The 21,599-nt window shown below is 36.2% G+C and overlaps 1 protein-coding gene across 5 annotated transcripts in view; it reads left to right on the top strand.

The window, feature by feature from the left end:
• Nucleotides 1–21,599, top strand: part of RALGAPA2 (Ral GTPase activating protein catalytic subunit alpha 2) — a 172,026-nt gene that overhangs the window by 72,483 nt on the left and 77,944 nt on the right. For all 5 annotated transcript variants that reach the window (XM_034411756.2, XM_087890205.1, XM_034411753.2 and 2 more), the window contains 4 exons: nucleotides 11,458–11,586; nucleotides 13,340–13,465; nucleotides 16,052–16,110; nucleotides 16,568–16,676. In XM_034411756.2, coding sequence (XP_034267647.2) covers nucleotides 11,458–11,586; nucleotides 13,340–13,465; nucleotides 16,052–16,110; nucleotides 16,568–16,676 — 423 coding nt within the window. The remainder of the gene's footprint in view (nucleotides 1–11,457; nucleotides 11,587–13,339; nucleotides 13,466–16,051; nucleotides 16,111–16,567; nucleotides 16,677–21,599) is intronic.

The raw sequence follows: 21,599 nt of genomic DNA, 5'->3' as shown, positions 1-21,599 counted from the left end.
ATGGGGTGGGGGTTGATAGTAATCCAGATTGCCATGAAAAGTACTGTGGATAGCTCAATGAAACAGGTCTTATTGATTCACCTGCTTCCTCCAGGCAGTGACAGACTCTAATTGGCAATAGGAGGTTACTACTTGACAGTAAAACATTGAGACTTGGTGATAGTAAATGAAACACTATATGAAACAGGGAGAATGATATACTGTATATATTTAAGAGTAGCAAAAGTCTTGTTTCAAAGGCCAGTGCCTTTTTCAATGTTAAAAATTCCTCTACTGCCCTGCAAAATCTAGATAAAAAACATGTTGCTTGAGTTCTTATAAATTCAGTCTCAAACTTCAGTGTTCTCAGGAATTGAGGTGATCATCTATGATGGGTCAAATCTGATACTGTGTCATTTTTTCCATTGTTAATCACATATGTCAATGAGTAACAGTTTAACTAAACAACAATATAACTATATATTTTATATAAGAGATCTAACCTATTATATAAAGAGCTATGCAGTAAGAAAAAAAGATCTGTTCAAATGTGTTTTAAATGTTTAAGTGAAACCCACATAAGCATTACTTTCAATATTTTCATCCACCTGTTAATATCCTAATATAGATAGGTTATATATTTTAAATTGTTCTTATCCATGAATCTAGATGTTTTCCTGGAAATAGCTATCCCCAGGTATATATTAACCTCTGGACAAAACCCACATTTTTCTTACACCCTTCAGTACTTTTTTGCCTGTTGATATAATATTTGACTTAATTCAGATTATTGTACCACTTTTAAAAAATCGAGGTTCTACTGTTGGTAATCATTCAAATACAACTTGAAAATATCATCTGCTTATTACAATATTTTCTATTCAAATTTAAATAAACAAAAATTCCTCTGATTTCATAAAATTATCAGACATTTCTGGAGTTCCAATTCCAAATTTAAAAGTAGAGGAGACATCCGTGACAAATTCCATATTTCATTTTAATTGCTAGTGAAATCTCATTGATTATCTAACTGATTATCAGGCAGAGGTATTAAGCAGAGTAAATTGTAATCCCACAAATAAATTTTCTACATAACCTACATTTCCACAACACTCAAAGTAAAAACTTTTTTGCAAGATTTTTCTATATCCAAGGGAAGTGGTGTTACAGATTCACTTATATTAATATATAAAGTATTATACTATATAAGCCAGAATTCTTTTTATTATCTAAAGTATTGACATACTTTTGTAAAAGTAGATTATGTAAAACAAATTATTGTAATATCTTCCATAAACTTCTCATCAGCATATCTGTTAAAATCTTAGCATTATCATTTAACAGATATAAGACTGTACCTTAATCCCTTCAGCAAACAGTGTTCTCAGTACTATTATACCTTTTATCATAGGCCCTTTGCATTTTCTTCAGGTTGACCTTCCTGTTATTTTCATGATATACAGATAGTCCTCAATTTACAACAGTACATTTAGTGACTATTCAAAGTTACAAAGGCACTGAAATAAGTGACATGCCTGTTTTTCACCCTTATGACTGTTGTAGCATCCCCATGGTTACATGATCAAAATTCAGATGCCCGGCAACTGGTTCATATTTATGATGGTTGCAATGTCCTGGGGTCATGTGATCAGTTTTTGTGACCTTCTGACAAGCAAAATCCGCTGGGGAAGCCAGATTCACTTAATAACCATGTTACTAACTTAACAAATGCAATGATTCACTTAAAAACTGTGGCAAAAAAAGTCATATAATGGAGCAAACTCACTTAACAAATGTTTCACTAGCAACATAAATTTTGGGGCCAATTGTGGTCGTATCTTGAAGACTACCTGTATTATGTTATATTCTGTCTACCATTCGCAGTGAAGGAAGTCTTCCTAGGCCTTGAATTGAATTTTTCATTCTCGGAATCAAAGTCTGCCATTTAGGGATAGCCTGGATATATTCTGGATTGTAAGACTGCACTAACAAGTTTGATTTTCTTCTTGCAGTGACAGTTGCAAAAAGTGTCAGTTACTCCTGAGTAAATTTAGGAGTTATGCATTTCACTGTCAAAAGAGGAAAAGTGTATCTAATTGAATTCTTTCAGGTATTTTATTCTAGCCATTTAATTCTCCCTAAATGGAAAGAGACGTCCCGCTGCTTTGTATGGGAACTTAAAGAAATGTTAATTTATACCTTGTCACAATTGTCTATTATGTAGTGGTATTTTCATATAAATTACTCTATTGCACTTACATCAGTGGTTTGCATTCATGAATATTTGTTTTCATATTAGTAAAAGTAAATGTATCAAAAGTACCTTCACAAAATATTTGGATAACACACTATATTTATTAGTTTATGTTCTACTGTATGACCTAGCTATTCTATGGCAACAGTCAGAGATAGCTGAGATTAAAAGATACTGCTGTATATGAATACGGATATGTGTGAGACTAATGCCCTCTTCTGGAAATCAACTTTTGAGGCTCCCGCAAACAAATGTAAAGGTCAGCAACAAAGTTTACAATTATTATCTGCATCTCTCAACCTCTAGTCCAACTTCATAGTCACTGTACGGCACTAGTTCCATAAAACTTCTCATATTCTTTTTTTTTTTTTTTAATTTTCCATACAAAAACATGAAACTTCTGAAGTAATCATGAGTTTCACTTGATTACAGCCCTTTGTTGAATAGATTCCTTTATAGAAAAATACTCTTAGCTATTTATTTTTTTTATTTTTTTTGTGCAAGCAGTGGAAGACAGCATTCTGCATCATTCATGTCCATAAACAGGTACTAATTTTGTCCATGTTATTTATAAAGCAAAGGGCAACTTTCTGCTTGGCCTTCCTCAGATATGTGGTGAGAGGAGCAGAGGGGCAGTAATATAGCCCTGGTGAAGGGGCTTGCCTAGAAGTATCAGAGACAAAGCATGACAAGATGCCATTACCACTAACTGGATAAACAAAGTGGAAGGAGAGTAGATCCCATCAATGTGGGAAGACATCTGAGCACACAGGTTTTGCTGGTTTTGCTAACTGAACTTTAAAAAAGTATTTTTAAATACTTTTTAAATACTTTTTAAATAATACATTAGTATTATTTTGTTGTTATGCTTTAGGAGTTTTCTGGGTTCTGATGTTTGGTAAGAATTGAAAATGATTTCTTTTTCACTGTGTCTTGTATTCTTTTTTTCCCTTAGTTTATTCTAGCAACATCTCCCAGTTAAAAGAGCAACATCATGCAACAGTTGCATCATTTAATTTCTTTTTTTGTGCATACTCTACTCTAGATGCAATTAGAATTAGAGGCCCTGTTTTAGAAAAAGCATTCCTGCAATTACATATTTATTATTCTTGCATTCAGAGAGGAAAATAATGTAGCTGACAAAGTCCAAAAATACTTCAACAATGTAATTTCCTATAAACCTTTTAATTATTTGTCTTTTCACTAGAAACAGTAGCATGCAATTAATTGGGGTTTGAACGTGGAGTTTGCAGTTTTGATTTTTTATACAGAAAACCTAATTTAAATACTAAACTAGAATGCAGATAAAAACCTAATGCCATGATGGTGAGCCTATGGCATGTGTGGCTCAGAACCTAACCTAATGGCTCAGAACAATTAAGAGAACATGCAAGGAAGTTTCTAAACTCTTAGTGCAAACACTTTAACCTAGTTCAGTGATGGCTAACCTTTCGGCACTGAGTGCCAAAACCTGAGCACGTATGCGTGTGCCGGAACACCAGAATCCGAAAGAGAGCAGCTGGCTGGTGCGCATGCGTGCTGCGGCCAGCTGCTCTTCTGGGTTCTGTCATGCACATGCACACCAGACAGCTGGTCCAGCTTGTATGTGCGTTCTGGAACCCAGCTGGCCACTGCACATGCTCGCAAGACCAGCTGGCCGGCACACATGTGCGTGACGGAACCCTGAAGAGCAGCTGGCAACGGTGTGCGCACCCACAGGACTCTGTCTGCCACCTCTGGCACGCATGCCATAGGTTCGCCATCACAGACCTAGTTCATTAGTGCTATATAACTGTTCTTAATAAACCTTTCAGTAGTCTTTTAAAAAATATTTGAATTGGGTTTACCTGAGTATTTTACCAAAATAATTCATTAAATAATGATGTTGCTTAGCTGCTTTCCACACTATTATAGTTTATTATTTAAATATCTCTTTTTATTGTAAAAGGAAAATGATGTTAAGCTCTTTAGTACCTCAAACCTGGTCTACATAATTAAAGGCAGGAATTAATCTGTTAACTTCTTTCCGCTTAGGAACAACTCAGAATCTTTCTGAACACATATGGCAGACTATCACGTTACATGTATAAATGTCAATAGTCAATAATGAATATAAGAAAAAGGTATTTTATAACCTTTCAGTAAATTTGAAAGAAGATATTTAAATAAATATGCAATATATATATTGGTGCTTTGAAAATGAAAATTTATCAACATAAATTATGATATTTAATCACAAGCAGAACTCTCCCTTCTTTCTCTTCTGATTCTACAACATTTTGTATAGCAATGGTTTGCAGTGCTTTTTTTCTATAACAGCACTGATGCTAAATTATATTCTGCAATTATGTAAACAATGAAAGCGCTTCCAGAACCAATCTCTTATTTGAAATTTTCATTTTGGTAATTGTAGAATGATTTGGAAGTATAATAATCCAAAATCATTTTGCATGTTTATAGATCAGCTATGAACATGGTAAAGGATGTGTGTGGCAGGATTAGTTATAAACCTATTTCTGTTGCTTGTGGTTTTACTCTTTCTGTGTACTTAGCATTCAATTAAAATGATTGATTTGCTAGGCTGCAGACTGCTGAATGCTATTTACATGTACTTTGAAGGAAGGAAACAACCTAGTATGTTTGAACTACCTTATTTATTTTTGTATTTGTAAATTCACTGACATTACACAGAAGTTCTTATGTTGCAATTTCCTTGGAGGTGAATTCTCTTCTTAAATTGGCGGTTTTGTGTATTGTTTTATAAAAGGGAAGATTTGAAACATTTGGCAGCAATAGCTTGTCAAAAATATTTGGTTACCTTGAATTCATCCTAGCTAGGCACTGTGTGAAAAGCTACATAAATCTAAACCATCAGGGACTATTTTTGAAAAGGTTCCAGTGAAGGATGACATGTGGATGATATTTGCCTTTGACTCTTAGAAATTATTAGTACAAACCTTTGGGTAATTAGTTGTAAAAAAAATTGGAATATTACTACCAATAGCAATTTGCTTAAATTTGGCTCACCAGTAAGCTTTGTCCATTAACAAGATCATATTTACAGGTATTTTATCAAGGTTAATCCAAATGGGATGAATTCAAAACTCACCAAATATGAGTACTGATTTGAGAATGTAGGAATTCAAATTCAGCAAAATGAATTTTTAAAGAATTACTGATTAACCATACACTTCAGAAGCAATATGTATTAGATCACGGATGTCAAACTCGCCGTGTCACATTGATGTCATGTAATGTATCATGATGTTTTTTGCCTTCGTGGGATTGGGGTGGGCATGGTCTTGTGTATGACGCATCCGGCCCGCAGGCTGCCAGTTTGACACCCCTATGTTAGATTCAACCCACAAACTTGAGAAGAATCACTAAGCTAAGATGGGAATGCAAATATAGTTTCATAAAATACTAAAATAAAAATCTGAAAGCCAGTAATATGATTCATGATACTTAAGAATATGGTACTACAAAATTATTGTACATCTTGTTTTCAGCAGTACAGTCAGTCTTTGAATGGGCTAGATCAGGAGATTCTCATTTGTAGTCTCACCTTAGATATAAAACCAGCTAGGTGACTTTGGGCCAGCCACTCTTTCTCAGCTGTAAGAAAGAGGCAATGGCAAGTCACTTCTGAAAAGAAGCCAAAACACTTCAAGAGACTTCTCAGGGCAATCTCTGAGAATTGGATATGACAACTGAAGAGCAAAAACATTCTGATTAGGTATTTAACAAACCATGCTGGAAATAACTAGCTGCATCTGATTTTTTTTTAAAAATTTGATTTATATGCCGCCCTTCTCCGGAGACTCAGGGCGGCTTACAGTGCATTAAACAATAGCCTTCATACTTTTGTATATTTATACAAAGTCATCTTATTGCTCTCACAAACTGGGTCCTCAATTTACCTACCTTTGAAAGGATCGAAGGCTGAGTCAACCTTGAGCCTGGTGAGGTTAGAACTTACAGTAATTGCAGACAGCTGGTGTTAATCACAATGCTATCAGTCTGCTGAGCCACCAGGCCCTTTCTAAAATTTTTCTAAAAATGTTTTACTACCTGTTCTGTGGGCGTGGCTTATTTTGTGGGCGTGGCTTGATGGTCATATGACAATTCTTTAGGATTTAGCAGAGGCACTGGTCTACCAGGCTTTTAACTGCTTGCAGAGCTGTACCGGTCTACCCATTTATTTTTGCAGGCACCAGTTTACTCATGTATTTTTGCAGGCACCGGTCTACCACCAAACTGCCTTTTACCAGTGATCAGCTGTAGGGCGGCCCTTTGAAGCCCCGCGGCAAGAGTTTAGACAGTTTTTTTCCTTATAGCCCATTGGCTGGGACTCAGGAGGCAGCAATAGATTGGGGGTGGGGCCAAATAAAAGGTAAGAATAACGCAGGGGGGGCAGGGGGGCAGAACCGATTCGGTGACGTCATATCATCACCGCTACCGGCTCAATGGAACCGGGCCAAACCGGGAGGAACCCACCACTGCTGTAACCAGACATAAGACTTGGAATATGTAGAGTTGCACCCCCAGCCCTAAAATGGAAAAAAAAACATTTTCTTACACAATTTGTTATCTAGTGCAGTTTTCCCATGCTTCCTTGAATTGTTTTTCTATTTGGCATCATACTGCTATGGAAAAGATAGCAAAACTACAATTATAGTGTTGCTTTGGCTCATCCAGCCTTATGCTCCTCATTCAGCATTACTGGAGATGAAATCCAACACAACTGGCACCATATTGGAGAAAGTTGTTCAACAAAGTATTGGCAGTTATGATTTTAAAAACAAAATGAAAGATATTTTTGAACTGAAAAGGTAACAAGATGATAAATATAAAGTAATATATAATAGGATCCTATATTTGTAGCTAGGGTTTTTTTTCATTTTAAGTTAGTAAATGTTGTAGACTGTTTGGAAATAATTTAGACAAGTCTATTGTCATTGAAAAATATATTGTATTTATCATAGAAGAAAAATTAAGGTACTTTCCAGTAGACAAATCCAGTGTTATGGATTTAATAAGGCTCTAATTTTCAGTATAAGAGACAAGATCAGACATGGCTATTAAGTTGGTATTATAGACAGCTATTTTTCAAGCTTGTTGAAAGGTAGTTCTTCTATCTAAAACATAGTCAGGTTGAAACAGTAATTAGCAAAGGTATTCAGAAGGTCAGTTACACACTGTCAGTAGGCAGGCCAAGGTTCATTTATGTAATCCATCTTTATTGAGGTTATCCGCTTCAAAGAGAGGACTGAGCTGTAGAATTTGTTTTTAAATGGAGAACAAAATCTGTGGATAATCAAAGCCAGATTATATACGTGGCTAGAACTACCGTAGTAGCATAGCAAGATCAGAGAGTTGTAGAATGGCATAATTTCCAATGATTAGGAGTCCCAGATCACAGAAGCTTTGTAGAAGTTCTTACATAGTTTCTACTGTTAAATATTTCTACTCTTATTTCTGGCTAGATCTTCATCCACAAGTACCTGTGTATGTTTAAGCTAACATTAGTTCACTTAACCATTTTCTGGGTTTAAATTCTCTGCTTCCTATACCCTCTGGATTTGGTCAGTAATTTAATTAATCATTTAGTCCCAGAGGAATATTTCTCTGTACCCTAGAGAGAGCAGTTCTAAGGGAATCTTCCATAAAGAATAATCAAGCTTTCAAGCAGTAACATCCTACTCCCTTTAAACAGCTAAAGATCTGCTTTGAGATCAATAGGAATGGCACTGATTTCAGTACTGTATCTTTGGGGAAGTTGTATCAGGGATAAGTCCTACTGAATTTAGTGGGACTTATTTTTAAATTTATTTCTTTCAGCTGTTTAATATATAATGTAATATAAAAGCTTCTAGGCATAAACAACAATGTTTAAAAATTGGTGATCCACATGTCTTAAAACTGGATAAAGAACCCTGTTAAATGAGTCAAAAATGTGCGTGTGTGTGTGTGTAAAAATTCAAAAGGGACTACAAACTTTTAAACAACAACATTCTCAACATCAACATTTTCTCTTCAACATCATTCTTTTTTTTAAAGCAGTGCTTCTGTTTTATCAAATGCAAATACTACAGAGACGTGAGCCCTGAGAGTAGTCTTACAAATTGGATTCACTATTCACATTGCTGTTCATACATATTTCTCTGTGCATATAGTAACAGAAAATCCAAAATAAAAGTTTGATGTTGGATTCTCGTGCTAGAAAAAATTGTTGAGAACACCTTGGACTACTAGATGAATAAATAATTTAATACTAGATTAAATAAAAGCAGTGTTTTCACTGGAAGCATGAATATTGGAGCTAGCTTAAGTATTTTGGACATTTAATGTGAAAACAAGAGTTATTGACGATGACCCTAACACTTGTAAATATCAACGGCAAGTAAAAAAGCTTGACAGAAGATGAAGTGATTACAAACTATTACTGATGAAACAAACATGAGCTTACAAGAACCTAAACAATTACTCATAAATGAAACTAGATAATTGATGCTTGTTCGGTCATGAAGAATCAGACGTAACTGAACAAATGAGTAACAAATATATTTAAGATCCTATGACACCCTAATGACTAAATTGATTTGTATATATCAGCAATAGTGTGCTTCCACTACATTGATACCGAATATCATGTTCATGTTCATTATCTTGTTATTTGGTCCTTCAGTTTAATCTCAAAGAAGAGATTTTGTGGAGATTCACAAATGGGTATATTGTTGTTCTTAAATTTTATATAATCAGTTTTATTATATTTAGCACAATATTGCAATTCAAGGAAATCAGTATATTGAACCATAGAAATTAAAAAGCTTACAATAATTTATTATGATTTATTTTTAAAATAATGTATACCTCTATGCTACCAGTGAATGATTTTAAACATACACAGCCTAGATGATAACTGGGTTCAGCTATAGAAGCAACTTGCTGCAATGTGCCATGAATGTGTTTGCTCAAGTTCCATTCATTTAATTAAGACTTGCATAGGAGAACTTTACATTGTCTTGTGCCCTTTGTTTCATAGACTCCCAAAGGGCCCAGACCCAAACACCTCTCACTTTAGAAGCAAAGTGAAGTTTTAGTCATTCTTGCAATGTGGCTTTAGCCTCTACTTGAAAAATACTCTGGAATCTTTTTATGGAGACAAGGCTATAATGAAAAAAACCAGCAAGATTAACAATTAGAATTTATTAATCTTTTAAAATGCTGCACTCTGCCTTTCATGCCAAGATTCATGAGTCATTTTACTGTAACATATGTCAACAGAGATGTAGCCCCATCTGCTGCTATAGAGCTGGTTCAGACACTAGGCACACAGCACAATGCTTACCTCTCAATAATTACAGGTGTGCTGTGAGAAAACGCAATGCATTAATCAGTCCAGTAATTATGGAAAAGGTGGGTCTTTTGTTCTGCCTTCAGAACAGGAGTTTACCAGCCACTTCATGACTCCAGTCTCCATCTGCTCATTCTTTTAGAATGTTTGCATTGACTGATACTGCCTTTAAATTGTAACATGGGAAGTGATTAAAACCAGTTTGAACATTAACTGAAGTGATGTTTCAACGGGGAAATGCTGTGTGTTGTGATGCTAACATTTATTTACCTTTTAGTCAATATTTGAGAAAAATCTGTTTCGTGTTTATTATCAGTGCATAAAACAGTAAAGTTTTAGTCATATGGAGTAACATTTTTGATCTAATATTTCCTGAATATCAGTCTTGTTAGGAGAAAAAAACCCCACAAAACTGTAGGGCTTTTACAAATCCACAGTGGAAGCATAACATAGAGGAGGAAGAATGGAATTTAAATCAAACAAAATATTTTAATTTTTTTCTTTGATTTAAATTATTTTCATATGAAGGTTTAACTATGAAGTTTGCCTCCTGTCTATTCTGTTTTCTACCTTTTTGTCTAATAAATTATTTTCTTTTGCCTATAGGGTTAGAAGAAGTAGCACTCCCTTTTCCATTTGAAAAACTTACCTTGAGAATGGTTATAACATAAATGCAGAACAGAAGTGGAAAAAATCTTGTAGAGCCAGATTATTAGATTATTTCCAACAGTCACTCTTGTTGAGGCAGGATTTGATCAGCTTTCTAGCAACAAACCTAAAGAATTAAAATTTAATTCAAGAGGCCAAGACATGGTATTCTGATTATGGGAAAAGCAGTCAGAGTTGGACAAGCCATATGCATTTCTGCACTTCCATTTGACATAACACATGTCACATGTCATCTATAGCTCTACATTTGTGACAGAAGCTGGAAGACTAACCTTCAAAACCTGAAATAAGCCTTTCAGGCTTTAGACATCGGACAAGAGCTGTGTTGATTTATGGTGGCAAAAAAAAGAGGAGTAACACCACATTACTATTTTTATTGTTTATTTGGCAAAAAGTTTATTTACTGTGGTAGCTTTGTAGATATGGATGGGGGTAGAGCTGTTACTATGGATTTTCTGCCTATGAGTTTCGTTTACTAGCCTGAGATAGGAGAATTTAAGAAAAATATTGTCAATTAGGGTTGTTTCCTCCCCATGTTAGTACATTTCTTGCACCTCTGAACATTATTGGAATGTTGTAGATACCTATTTGTTGATGTTTACTGTGTATTGGTGATATTTCCTCAGGCAATATGTTATTTTGAAATGTGGATACACATGCATGTTTATCAATAAAGGAGAATATTTGTAGCTCAGAGTTGAAATGAGGGGTCCTTGGTGCTCTCTGAGCTTGGCTGTTTTCTTGCAGATGTTTCATTACCCAAAGGAGGTAACATCTTCAGTATTAGTCTGATGATGTTACCTAGTTTGATAATAAAATATTTGCAAGAAAACAGCCAAGCTCAGAGAGCACCAAGGACCCTTCATGCATGTATGTATTTTAAAATTCATATATAAATACTGAAAGAATCATTTTTAATATTGAAATATATTTACTTTAAAGTAGGCATTATATCTATATGTTTAACTTTCCTTTCCAGAATGAAGATGACCTCAGCTCCCCATCCCTACCTGCACTCTGCACATAACAGCCAGTTATATATAAAAAAAACCCTAGGTTTCTTGCAGTGTGCAGTACATGAACCATGAACCAGAGCATCTTTCTCCTATGATCTATTACATAAGAATAGGATACTGATTTTAAGGACAAATGAAAAGTTCTTAACTTATTCACATATTTCATTGTTTTCCCTTTTCAGGATGTTTTGAACACTATCATCAAACACTGCTCCCCATTCTTTTTCTTCTTGGGCTTACCCGGCTTTACACTGCTAATAAGAGACTTCATAACCGCGGCAACTAGAGTTCTGAGTACAAACATGTTGGAGGTAAGTATGTCAGCATTCAGTGTATGATTGTTAACAATGTGCAGATTTCCTTACTCTTAGTATTAACTCATTAGTGCAGTGTGACATTGGAGCAAAATTTGGATTTTTTTTTTTCAAATAAGAACTTGCCAAACATCTCAAAATTCAAGGTAGCAGTATATTTTTCATTTCGATATCTCTTTTCTGATTGACAGTATGAACTAATATCTTGTTGATCACCTCATTGTCAGTTACATAGCCAAGCCAGAACTCATGTTGTTGAAGTAGGATATTTTTATTACATAATATTAAGTTGAATGCTAGGAAATGCAGTCTTTTTTAAAATAAATATAAACAGAACAAATGAGCTTTCTAGATTTCATTTGTTTTAGCTATGAAAATAAATGATAATTCACTTGATTGAGATATGAATATTTTTCTCATTTTTAATTCATTCGTTTTTATGTTCATGTTTCAATTTCTGATCTGGTCAGAATTTAATCACTTGTGCATCGTGAAAGAGAAATTTTCAAAAATAGAATGAGGGCAATTTATGCAGTCCATCTTACATTTACAGGTGCAATCTTTTGTAGTTGCAGAAGAACATCTGGATATGTTATGTCATTTTGATGAAAAATACCATTTAAAGAAAAAACATACTTTTTTTCTTCTATATCATACAGTTTAGTCAAACATATAAGGAATTCAAAAATTGCTCAATTGAAAGTTATTTTGTGGTAACATTTTTTTTTCTTCCCTCAAATTACATTTGTTCCCTGAATTGTTTTTCTGAGTAATCAGTGACCTACCAGAACAGCATGAGCTATATAGCAAAGGTGTGCACTGGGCTCTGGGTACAGGAAGTCCACAGTTTACAACTGATAATTTAACAATGGTTCAAAGTTATGATGATTTGGAAAAAATGACTTATGATCCATCCACAAAGTTATATCTGTCATACAACCCCCACAATCACGACCACAGTTTGGGTACTTGGCAAATAGCTTGCATTTACGGTGATTGTAGCATCTTGTACTCATGTAATTGAATTTTACAACCTTCCTAGCTAGCTTCCCACAAGCAAAGACAATTGGTAAGTCAGATTCACTTAACGGCCACTTTAAAAATGGTCATAAAATCAGGTCCAGTTTACATGATGATTCACTTTATGATTGCACTTATTTATGGTGGAACATCCAGTCCCAACTGTGGTCCTAAGTCAAGGACTGTTTGTGATATCAGAAATTGGCAGTGGAATTCAGTGTCCTGTAGGTGTCCTCAAGCATCAAAGATTAAATATTCCAAAGGGATTTTGTTAATTACTGAAGCTTTCTTTAATTCAAACCAATTTCATTAGAGAAGCAAAACATTGATGAATGAATAAAATGGTATCAAACTGTATGTGGAAATTGTGGGTTCTTCCCTCTATGGTATATTGACTGTTGTTGAAACTGTTCAAGGGAAAGGAATTTATGGATCCCAATCCTTCCTTTTGTGACATTTGGAAGTTCTTCTAGTTATACTATCAAAGCTTTAGTGTTAAAGTTCTTCCTATTTTCCCCACAACAACTCTGTGAGGGTAGTTTGGGCTGAGAGAGCAACTGGCCCAAAGTCATCCAGCTGCCTGTAATGCCTAAGGCAGTACTAGGCTTCAGAGTTTCCCTGTTTCTAGACTGGGGCCTTAACCACTGGCTTCTGTTTTGATATTACCAGGATCTAATTTTTTTTTATTAATATAGCAATATAAACATATGCATTTGTTTGTTTATTACAGGCTCCTCGCTTAGAAGCAAATACTATTCTTGGATCTCTGATTTGCTTCCCTAACCTTTACCAAGACATCTCATTGTTATCATCTGTTACTGAAGCAGGAATCACAACAGGAACTGCAGATGTCAAAGTAATATTTTTTCTTTGTGAGCTGATCTATATGATAACAGGCAGTCAGGCTGCCTTCCTGAAATTAATGTTGCATTTAATAGAATGTATACTGTGTGTTAGGGTGCTCTGCAAATCTAACTTGTGCTATTCTCTTACTTCTAAATGATATGGAAAAGACCTTTTTAAAAAATTATTTGTGTTGAGGTACAAAAAGGGATTCAGATCTTAATGCACAGGTGATAAACAGTCTATTGGCAATTTAGAACCAGAGTAGTCATATCTTAAAGGATATTTTAGAGATGGAAAAGATGGAGCAAAGGAGAACCAAAATGATTAAGGCATTGAAACAGCTCCCCATGAGGAAATGCCAAAGAATTTAAAGTTTTTTTGGAATGAAATTGAATCATGAATAGTGTGGGGGGGGGATTAAAGAAAAATGGTTTTGTGTGTATGCATATTTATCCTTCAGTGTTTAGTTTTATCCACTGAAGCTAATTGAATGAAATTATAAGACAAATAAAATAAAATATTTTTCAATATAATATATAATTAAGGCTTAACATTAACCTCAGGCTTAGCATTAACCAGTGGATTTGGGATATACCTGCCATGTCAGGTATTATACTATATTTCTGTCAGGTTTGACAGGGATCTGTAAGAAAAATTTGCAATTCTTAAGTGCTTTTTGGATAATTTAATTGTTTTAATTATGAATGTATATGTATATGTATAAGAGCTGCGGTGGAGCAGTGGTTAGAGTGCAGAACTGCAGGCTACTTCTGCTGACTGCTCACTGACTGCAAATTGGTAGTTCAAATCTCACCAGGCTCAAGGTTGACTCAGCCTTCCATCCTTCCGAGGTGGGTGAAATGAAAACCCAAATTGTTGAAGGCAATATGCTGATTCTGTAAATGGCTTAGAGAGGGCTGTAAAGCACTATAAAATGGTATACAAGTGCTGTTGCTATTTATATCTGCATATATTCATATGTTTGTATATGCATTTGTTTAGTGTTTCTATTTTTTACTTTTATTCCAAGTTTATATTATCCAGTTTGATAATTTTAATTTATTCTTGTTGTATATGTATAGCCCAAGCAAGTCCTTTAGTATATTCTGATTTAATATTGTCTTTTAGCCATTTTTTTTTTATTTTTTTTTTGTCAATGTATGCTTTTCTTAATTTTACTGACATTGTCAATTTAGTTTTGGATACTTTTGGGCTGGTTAATAACTAAAATAAAGTGAATCTATTATATAGGTAAACTATAGAATTCTCTGCTACCTAGAATGGTAATTATGCTCTATTTAAATGACCTTAAAGGATGGATGGATGGATGGATGGATGGATGGATGGATGGATGGATGGAGTGTATATATATATATGTGTGTGTCTACACTCACTTCAGCAGCACATATACAGTCCCATTTTCTGTTTTCACATGCATGCACACACACACACACACACACACACACACGTGTGTATGTAGAAAGACATGTCCGTAGAGAGGAAATCGATTAGCTATTGCTTTCCTGAACCAGAAAGATGGGAGAGCACAGCAACAGTGGAACAGCCATTAGGAAGGATATGGAAGCCTATGGTTCAGACTAAATATCTTACACATTATTGCCATGATGTCACAGTCCAAACAAGATTTTCTTAAATCAGGTTAAAGTTAGAGTTAGGGTGTGAGTATAGATATGCTCAAAGAATACTTCCAAAGCAGGTAGTTGCTCTGCCTCATCCACATGATGACTTACCTCTACACAGCTTTTTTGTTTTGGTGGAGATAGTTTTTCATGATACAGACAAGTTTAATAATATCATAGAAATGTTTCAATAATATTCCCACAAGTTTTCCTTTAAATGTTTTGCATAGCATTCAAAGTACAGCTTCCAGAATAACTTCATTGCCAATAGTACTGCTGAATTTTATCTTCGAAAATAAGATGATGGATGTATACACTGATGCCTTGTTTGCCTGCTGGTGTATACTATTTTCCTATGGCAGCTCTTGTGTGAAATTACTTAAATCATCATCTCAAAATTTTAAGTTCATCCATTGGCTCAGAAAAGTGGAAGAACTTTAAAAGAGCTGCACAATGTATTTATTTGGTAGCATCACCAGTATCCACCTGGAAGTTCTACTTTTTCCTGATTCTTTAAGGAAATGGTATTTTTAAAAATTTATAACAGGCATAATGAATTTCTAATGGATAACACCTATGGATCCCTGAATTTGAAAAAATACTTTTAAATAATTAAGCTGTTAGTAGCTTTCAGAAGAGTTTACACCTTTGCAGAGAAAGGATAGTTACGGTGCGGTCAGATGTGCTATTTGAGGGTCAATGTTGCTATCTCCCCACAAAAACAAATATTAATGTGTTTTAATAGAATAATATTTTCTATTTTGTAATTATTTATTAAGTAGTAGTTTTCAGAATTGATATCAAATACTTTTCATTTGTTGATTTACAAAATGCCCAATGAGTTTATTAACCTTATTTATCTTTACGTTTTGCTACTTAATTTTATTGAAAAATAAGCAAAAATTTATAATACGTCTGTCCGAAGAAACATTTTATTCTTGTAATTTTTCTTCTAGTTTTGCCTCATAAATGTTCTTTTAAAGAATGCCACAGAGGAACCAAGCGAAGCTTCAAGGTAAAATCCTGAATGAAACAAAAAAATATCACAAAATATAATTAAAGAACATACAGTATATTGGTGAAAGAAAGACATGTCTCCTGTCCAAGATAAAAATTATTTCAGCTCAAAGTAAATTACAGACAAAAAAAGTAAAGCCAATGGTTCACAGAAGAGGGCAAAAAATAATTGTAACTTCATTGTCCTTACATGTAGAATAAGACCCTTCACATCGTAAAGCTAGACTATAAATATAAAAAATGAATACAACTTTGGCAAAACACCAAACTTTGCTTTTTATGGCAGAAATGTTAGGGCTTGCATTTAGCACTAAAATTTAAAAAATATTACCCTAAAATAGAGACAATCTGAACCTTATGCATGGTGATTATTTATAATTCAATTTAAAGACCCTACTAGTATAAGAATATATAGATGACTCCGTGACTTATCAAAGTAAATTTTCTTTTTTAAGGTATCTAGCCCTTTGCTGTCTTGGGCTTTGGATATGTGAAGAACTTGTGCACTGTACCAACCATCCTCAAGTAAAAGATGCAATAAATGTTTTTGGTGTGACACTAAAGGTACAAGCATAGCAAATGATTTTAAGTGTGTTCAACTGTGTGGGCTAACCACAAAGAGAGAGTATTCACTTAGAATTCTTTAAGTTATTTACAAGGTTCATTTATTTGGTCTATTATTATGTTTTTGAAAATATCAGAAACATTTGTCATTTATTAGAGACAGTGAATTCTGTATTTACAAAGTATTTACCATGAATAAGCTTTTAGAGCAACAAGTCTTCTGATATCTAAACAAAGCTGTTATAATTCAAGTTTTTGTAGAGTTCATAAAACATATGAAGGACTGCATTGGGATGATGTACCTGGATTTTATATATAGTATTAAATATATTATATATACAGTCATGGCCATAAATGTGGCAACCCTGAAATTTTTCCAGAAAATGAAGTATTTCTCACAGAAAAGTATTGCAGTAACACATGTTTTGCTATACACATGTTTATTCCCTTTGTGTGTATTGGAACAAAACCAAAAAAGGGAGGAAAAAAAGCAAATTGGACATAATGTCACACAAAATTCCAAAAATGGGCTGGACAAAATCATTGGCACCCTTTCAAAATTGTGGATAAATAAGATTGTTTCAAGCATGTGATGCTCCTTTAAACTCACCTAGGGCAAGTAACAGGTGTGGGCAATATAAAACTCATACCTGAAAGCAGATAAAAAGGAGAGAAGTTCACTTAGTCTTTGCATTGTGTGTCTGTGTGTGCCACGCTAAGCATGGACAACAGAAAGAGGAGAAGAGAACTCTCTGAGGACTTGAGAACCAAAATTGTGGAAAAATATCACCAATCTCAAGGTTACAAGTCCATCTCCAGAGATCTAGATTTGCCTTTGTTCACAGTACGCAACATTATCAAGAAGTTTGCAACCCATGGCACTGTAGCTAATCTCCCTGGGCGTGGACGGAAGAGAAAAATTGATGAAAGGTGCCAACGCAGAATAGTCCGGATGGTGGATAAGCAGCCCCAAACAAGTTCCAAAGCAATTCAAGCTGTCCTGCAGGCTCAGGGAGCATCAGTGTCAGTGCGAACTATCCGTTGACATTTAAATGAAATGAAACGCTATGGCAGGAGACCCAGGAGGACCCCATTGCTGACACAGAGACATAAAAAAGTAAGACTACAGTTTGCCAACATGTACTTGAGTAAGCCAAAATCCTTCTGGGCAAACGTCTTGTGGACAGATGAGACCAAGATAGAGCTTTTTGGTAAAGCACATCATTCTACTGTTTACCGCAAACGGAATGAGGCCTACAAAGAAAAGAACACAGTACCTACAGTGAAATATAGTGGAGGTTCACTGATGTTTTGGGGTTGTTTTGCTGCCTCTGGCACTGGATGCCTTGAATGTGTGCAAGGCATCATGAAATCTGAGGATTACCAACGGATTTTGGGTCGCACTATAGAGCCCAGGGTCAGAAAGCTGGGTTTGCGTCGGAGATCTTGGGTCTTCCAGCAGGACAATGACCCCAAATATATGTCAAAAAGCACCCAGAAATGGATGGCAACAAAGCGCTGGAGAGTTCTGAAGTGGCCAGCAATGAGTCCAGATCTCAATCCCATTGAACACCTGTGGAGAGATCTTAAAATTGCTGTTGGGAAGAGGCGCCCTTCCAATAAGAGAGACCTGGAGCAGTTTGCAAAGGAAGAGTGGTCCAAAATTCCGGGTGAGAGGTGTAAGAAGCTTATTGATGGTTATCGGAAGCAACTGATTTCAGTTATTTATTCCAAAGGATGTGCAACCAAATATTAAGTAAAGGGTGCCAATGATTTTGTCCAGCCCATTTTTGGAGTTTTGTGTGACATTATGTCCAATTTGCTTTTTTTCCTCCCTTTTTTGGTTTTGTTCCAATACACACAAAGGGAATAAACATGTGTATAGCAAAACATGTGTTACTGCAATACTTTTCTGTGAGAAATACTTCATTTTCTGGAAAAATTTCAGGGGTGCCAACATTTACGGCCATGACTATATATATAATATATATATATATAAATATATATACAGTGGGGCAAAAAAGTATTTAGTCAGCCACCAATTGTGCAAGTTCTCCCACTTAAAAAGATGAGAGAGGCCTGTAATTGACATCATAGGTAGACCTCAATTATGAGAGACAAAATGAGAAAACAAATCCAGACAATCACATTGTCTGATTTGGAAAGAATTTATTTGCAAATTATGGTGGAAAATAAGTATTTGGTCAATATCAAAAGTTCATCTCAATACTTTGTTATATATCATTTGTTGGCAATGACAGAGGTCAAACGTTTTCTGTAAGTCTTCATAAGGTTGGCACACACTGTTGCTGGTATGTTGGCCCATTCCTCCATGCAGATCTCCTCTAGAGCAGTGATGTTTTGGGGCTGTCGCTGGGCAACACGGAATTTCAACTCCCTCCAAAGGTTTTCTATGGGGTTGAGATCTAGAGACTGGCTAGGCCACTCCAGGACCTTGAAATGCTTATTACGAAGTCACTTCTTCGTTGCCCGGGCAGTGTGTTTGGGACATTGTCATGCTGAAAGACCCAGCCATGTTTCATCTTCAATGCCCTTGCTGATGGAAGGAGGTTTGCACTCAAAATCTTATGATACGTGGCCCCATTCATTCTTTCCTGTACACGGATCAGTCGTCCTGGTCCCTTTGCAGAGAAATAGCCCCAAAGCATGATGTTGCCACCCCCATGCTTCACAGTAGGTATGGTGTTCTTTGGATGCAACTCAGCATTCTCTCTCCTCCAAACACGAGGAGTTGTGTTTCTACCAAACAGTTCTACTTTGGTTTCATCTGACCATATGACATTCTCCCAATCCTCTTCTGGATCATCCAAATGCTCTCTAGCAAACTTCAGACGGGCCCAGACATGTACTGGCTTAAGCAGGGGGACACATCTGGCACTGCAGGATCTGAGTCCCTGGCAGCGTAGTGTGTTACTGATGGTAGCCTTTGTTACGTTGGTCCCAGCTCTCTGCAGGTCATTCACTAAGTCCCTCTGTGTGGTTCTGGGATTTTTGCTCACCGCTCTTGTGATCATTTTGACGCCACGGGGTGAGATCTTGCGTGGAGCCCCAGATTGAGGGAGATTATCAGTGGTCTTGTATGTCTTCCATTTTCTAATTATTGCTCCCACAGTTGATTTCTTCACACCAAGCTGCTTGCCTATTGCAGATTCAGTCTTCCCAGCCTGGTGCAGATCTACAATTTTATTTCTGGTGTCCTTCGACAGCTCTTTGGTCTTCACCATAGTGGAGTTTGGAGTGTGACTGTTTGAGGTTGTGGACAGGTGTCTTTTATACTGATAAGAAGTTCAAACAGGTGCCATTAATACAGGTAATGAGTGGAGGACAGAGGAGCCTCTTAAAGAAGAAGTTACAGGTCTGTGAGAGCCAGAAATCTTGCTTGTTTGTAGGTGACCAAATACTTATTTTCCACCATAATTTACAAATAAATTCTTTCCAAATCAGACAATGTGATTGTTTGTTTTCTCATTTTGTCTCTCATAGTTGAGGTCTACCTATGATGTCAATTACAGGCCTCTCTCATCTTTTTAAGTGGGAGAACTTGCACAATTGGTGGCTGACTAAATATTTTTTTGCCCCACTGTGTGTGTGTGTGTGTGTGTGTGTGTGTGTATAATTTGCTGAGTTACACCATAGCAAAAAGAATTACGTAATTCTATTGAAATAATAACCTAATTTCAATTTCTCATGTTTAAAAACAAAGCAAAAAACTTTCTTACCCTCTTGTGACTGAGATGGGTTTAGCATAATATTTTGTTAGGAACACAACTGTTTTGAGAATTGTTAACCCCATTCCTTCTTAAGGGATCTTAAGGTATTCTAAGGAAAATAGCACTTAGCAATAGCCCTTATATACTGCTTCATAGTGCTTTACAGCACTCTAAGAGGTTTACAGAGTCAAATGGGAAAAGCCACCTGCTGGCTTAAATCACGGTTGATTGAGATTGTAGCATCATTTACCCTTGGATATAAAGTCACATAATGGACAGAGGCCAATTTAATGCTGTATTTCTCCAAAAATAAGACCTCCCCCAAAATTAAGCCCTATCATGCTTTTGAGTGCATGTGCTAAAATAAGCTCTACCCCCAAAATAAGCCATATTTAAGCACCTACGCAGCTAGTCCCTGCCATTTTTTCGGGTTGCTTGCCATGCAGACAACACGAGGCGAGGCTGGAGGGGGGGAAAGGGGGGAGGAACATGCCCCATGCACCCCACACGCCCTTACCTAACAGTCGCACCTGCCATCCACACAACAGTCTTGCAACAGCCGCAACCCTAGCCACCGCACCCCTTCTGTTAATAGAGGCTGCAAAAAGAGTGGTAGGCCGAGCGACGCGCTTCACGCCCTTCTTACCTAACTCTGTGATGGTCGCAGCAGGCCATCCAACTGTCCACGAAAGAGATGCTTTGCAGGTGCTGCTCAGGCCGCTTTTGCAGCTGCAAAAGTAATAGGCCAAGCACCCTCCTTACCTAATGGTGTGATAGTCGCAGCAGGCCATCCTACTGTCCATGAAGCAGCTGCTTCAGGGGTACTGCTCAGGCCACTGCCTCCAGCAAGCGTGGCCACTTTTGCAGCCGCAAAAGTGGCAGGAGGCCAAGCGTGTCACTTGGCCTCCTTGTTCCTTGCTGTGCAGACAAGGTGAGAAGGCGAGGCCAAAGGGGGGGAGATAAGAGGGGAGGAACATGTCCCATGTGCCCTTACCTATGTCATATTTATGACAGTTATAACCTGGAGTCTTGTGATCCCCTTTTGCGATCTCCTGTCTTGCAAAGTCAGTGGGGAAATTCAGATTGATTTAACATCCGTGTTGTAGCTTAACAACTGCAGTGATTCTCTTGACAACTGGCAAGAAAGGTTGTAAAATGAGGCAAATCTCATTTTTTACCTCATTGCAAAAAT

Source organism: Pantherophis guttatus, chromosome 3 (genome assembly GCF_059756535.1).
Source record: "Pantherophis guttatus breed Tessera chromosome 3, ASM5975653v1, whole genome shotgun sequence".
In the NCBI taxonomy this organism is placed as follows: Eukaryota; Metazoa; Chordata; class Lepidosauria; order Squamata; family Colubridae; genus Pantherophis; species Pantherophis guttatus.
The sequence above is the reverse complement of the archived record's forward strand: the minus strand, read 5'-3'. Positions and strand labels throughout refer to the sequence as shown.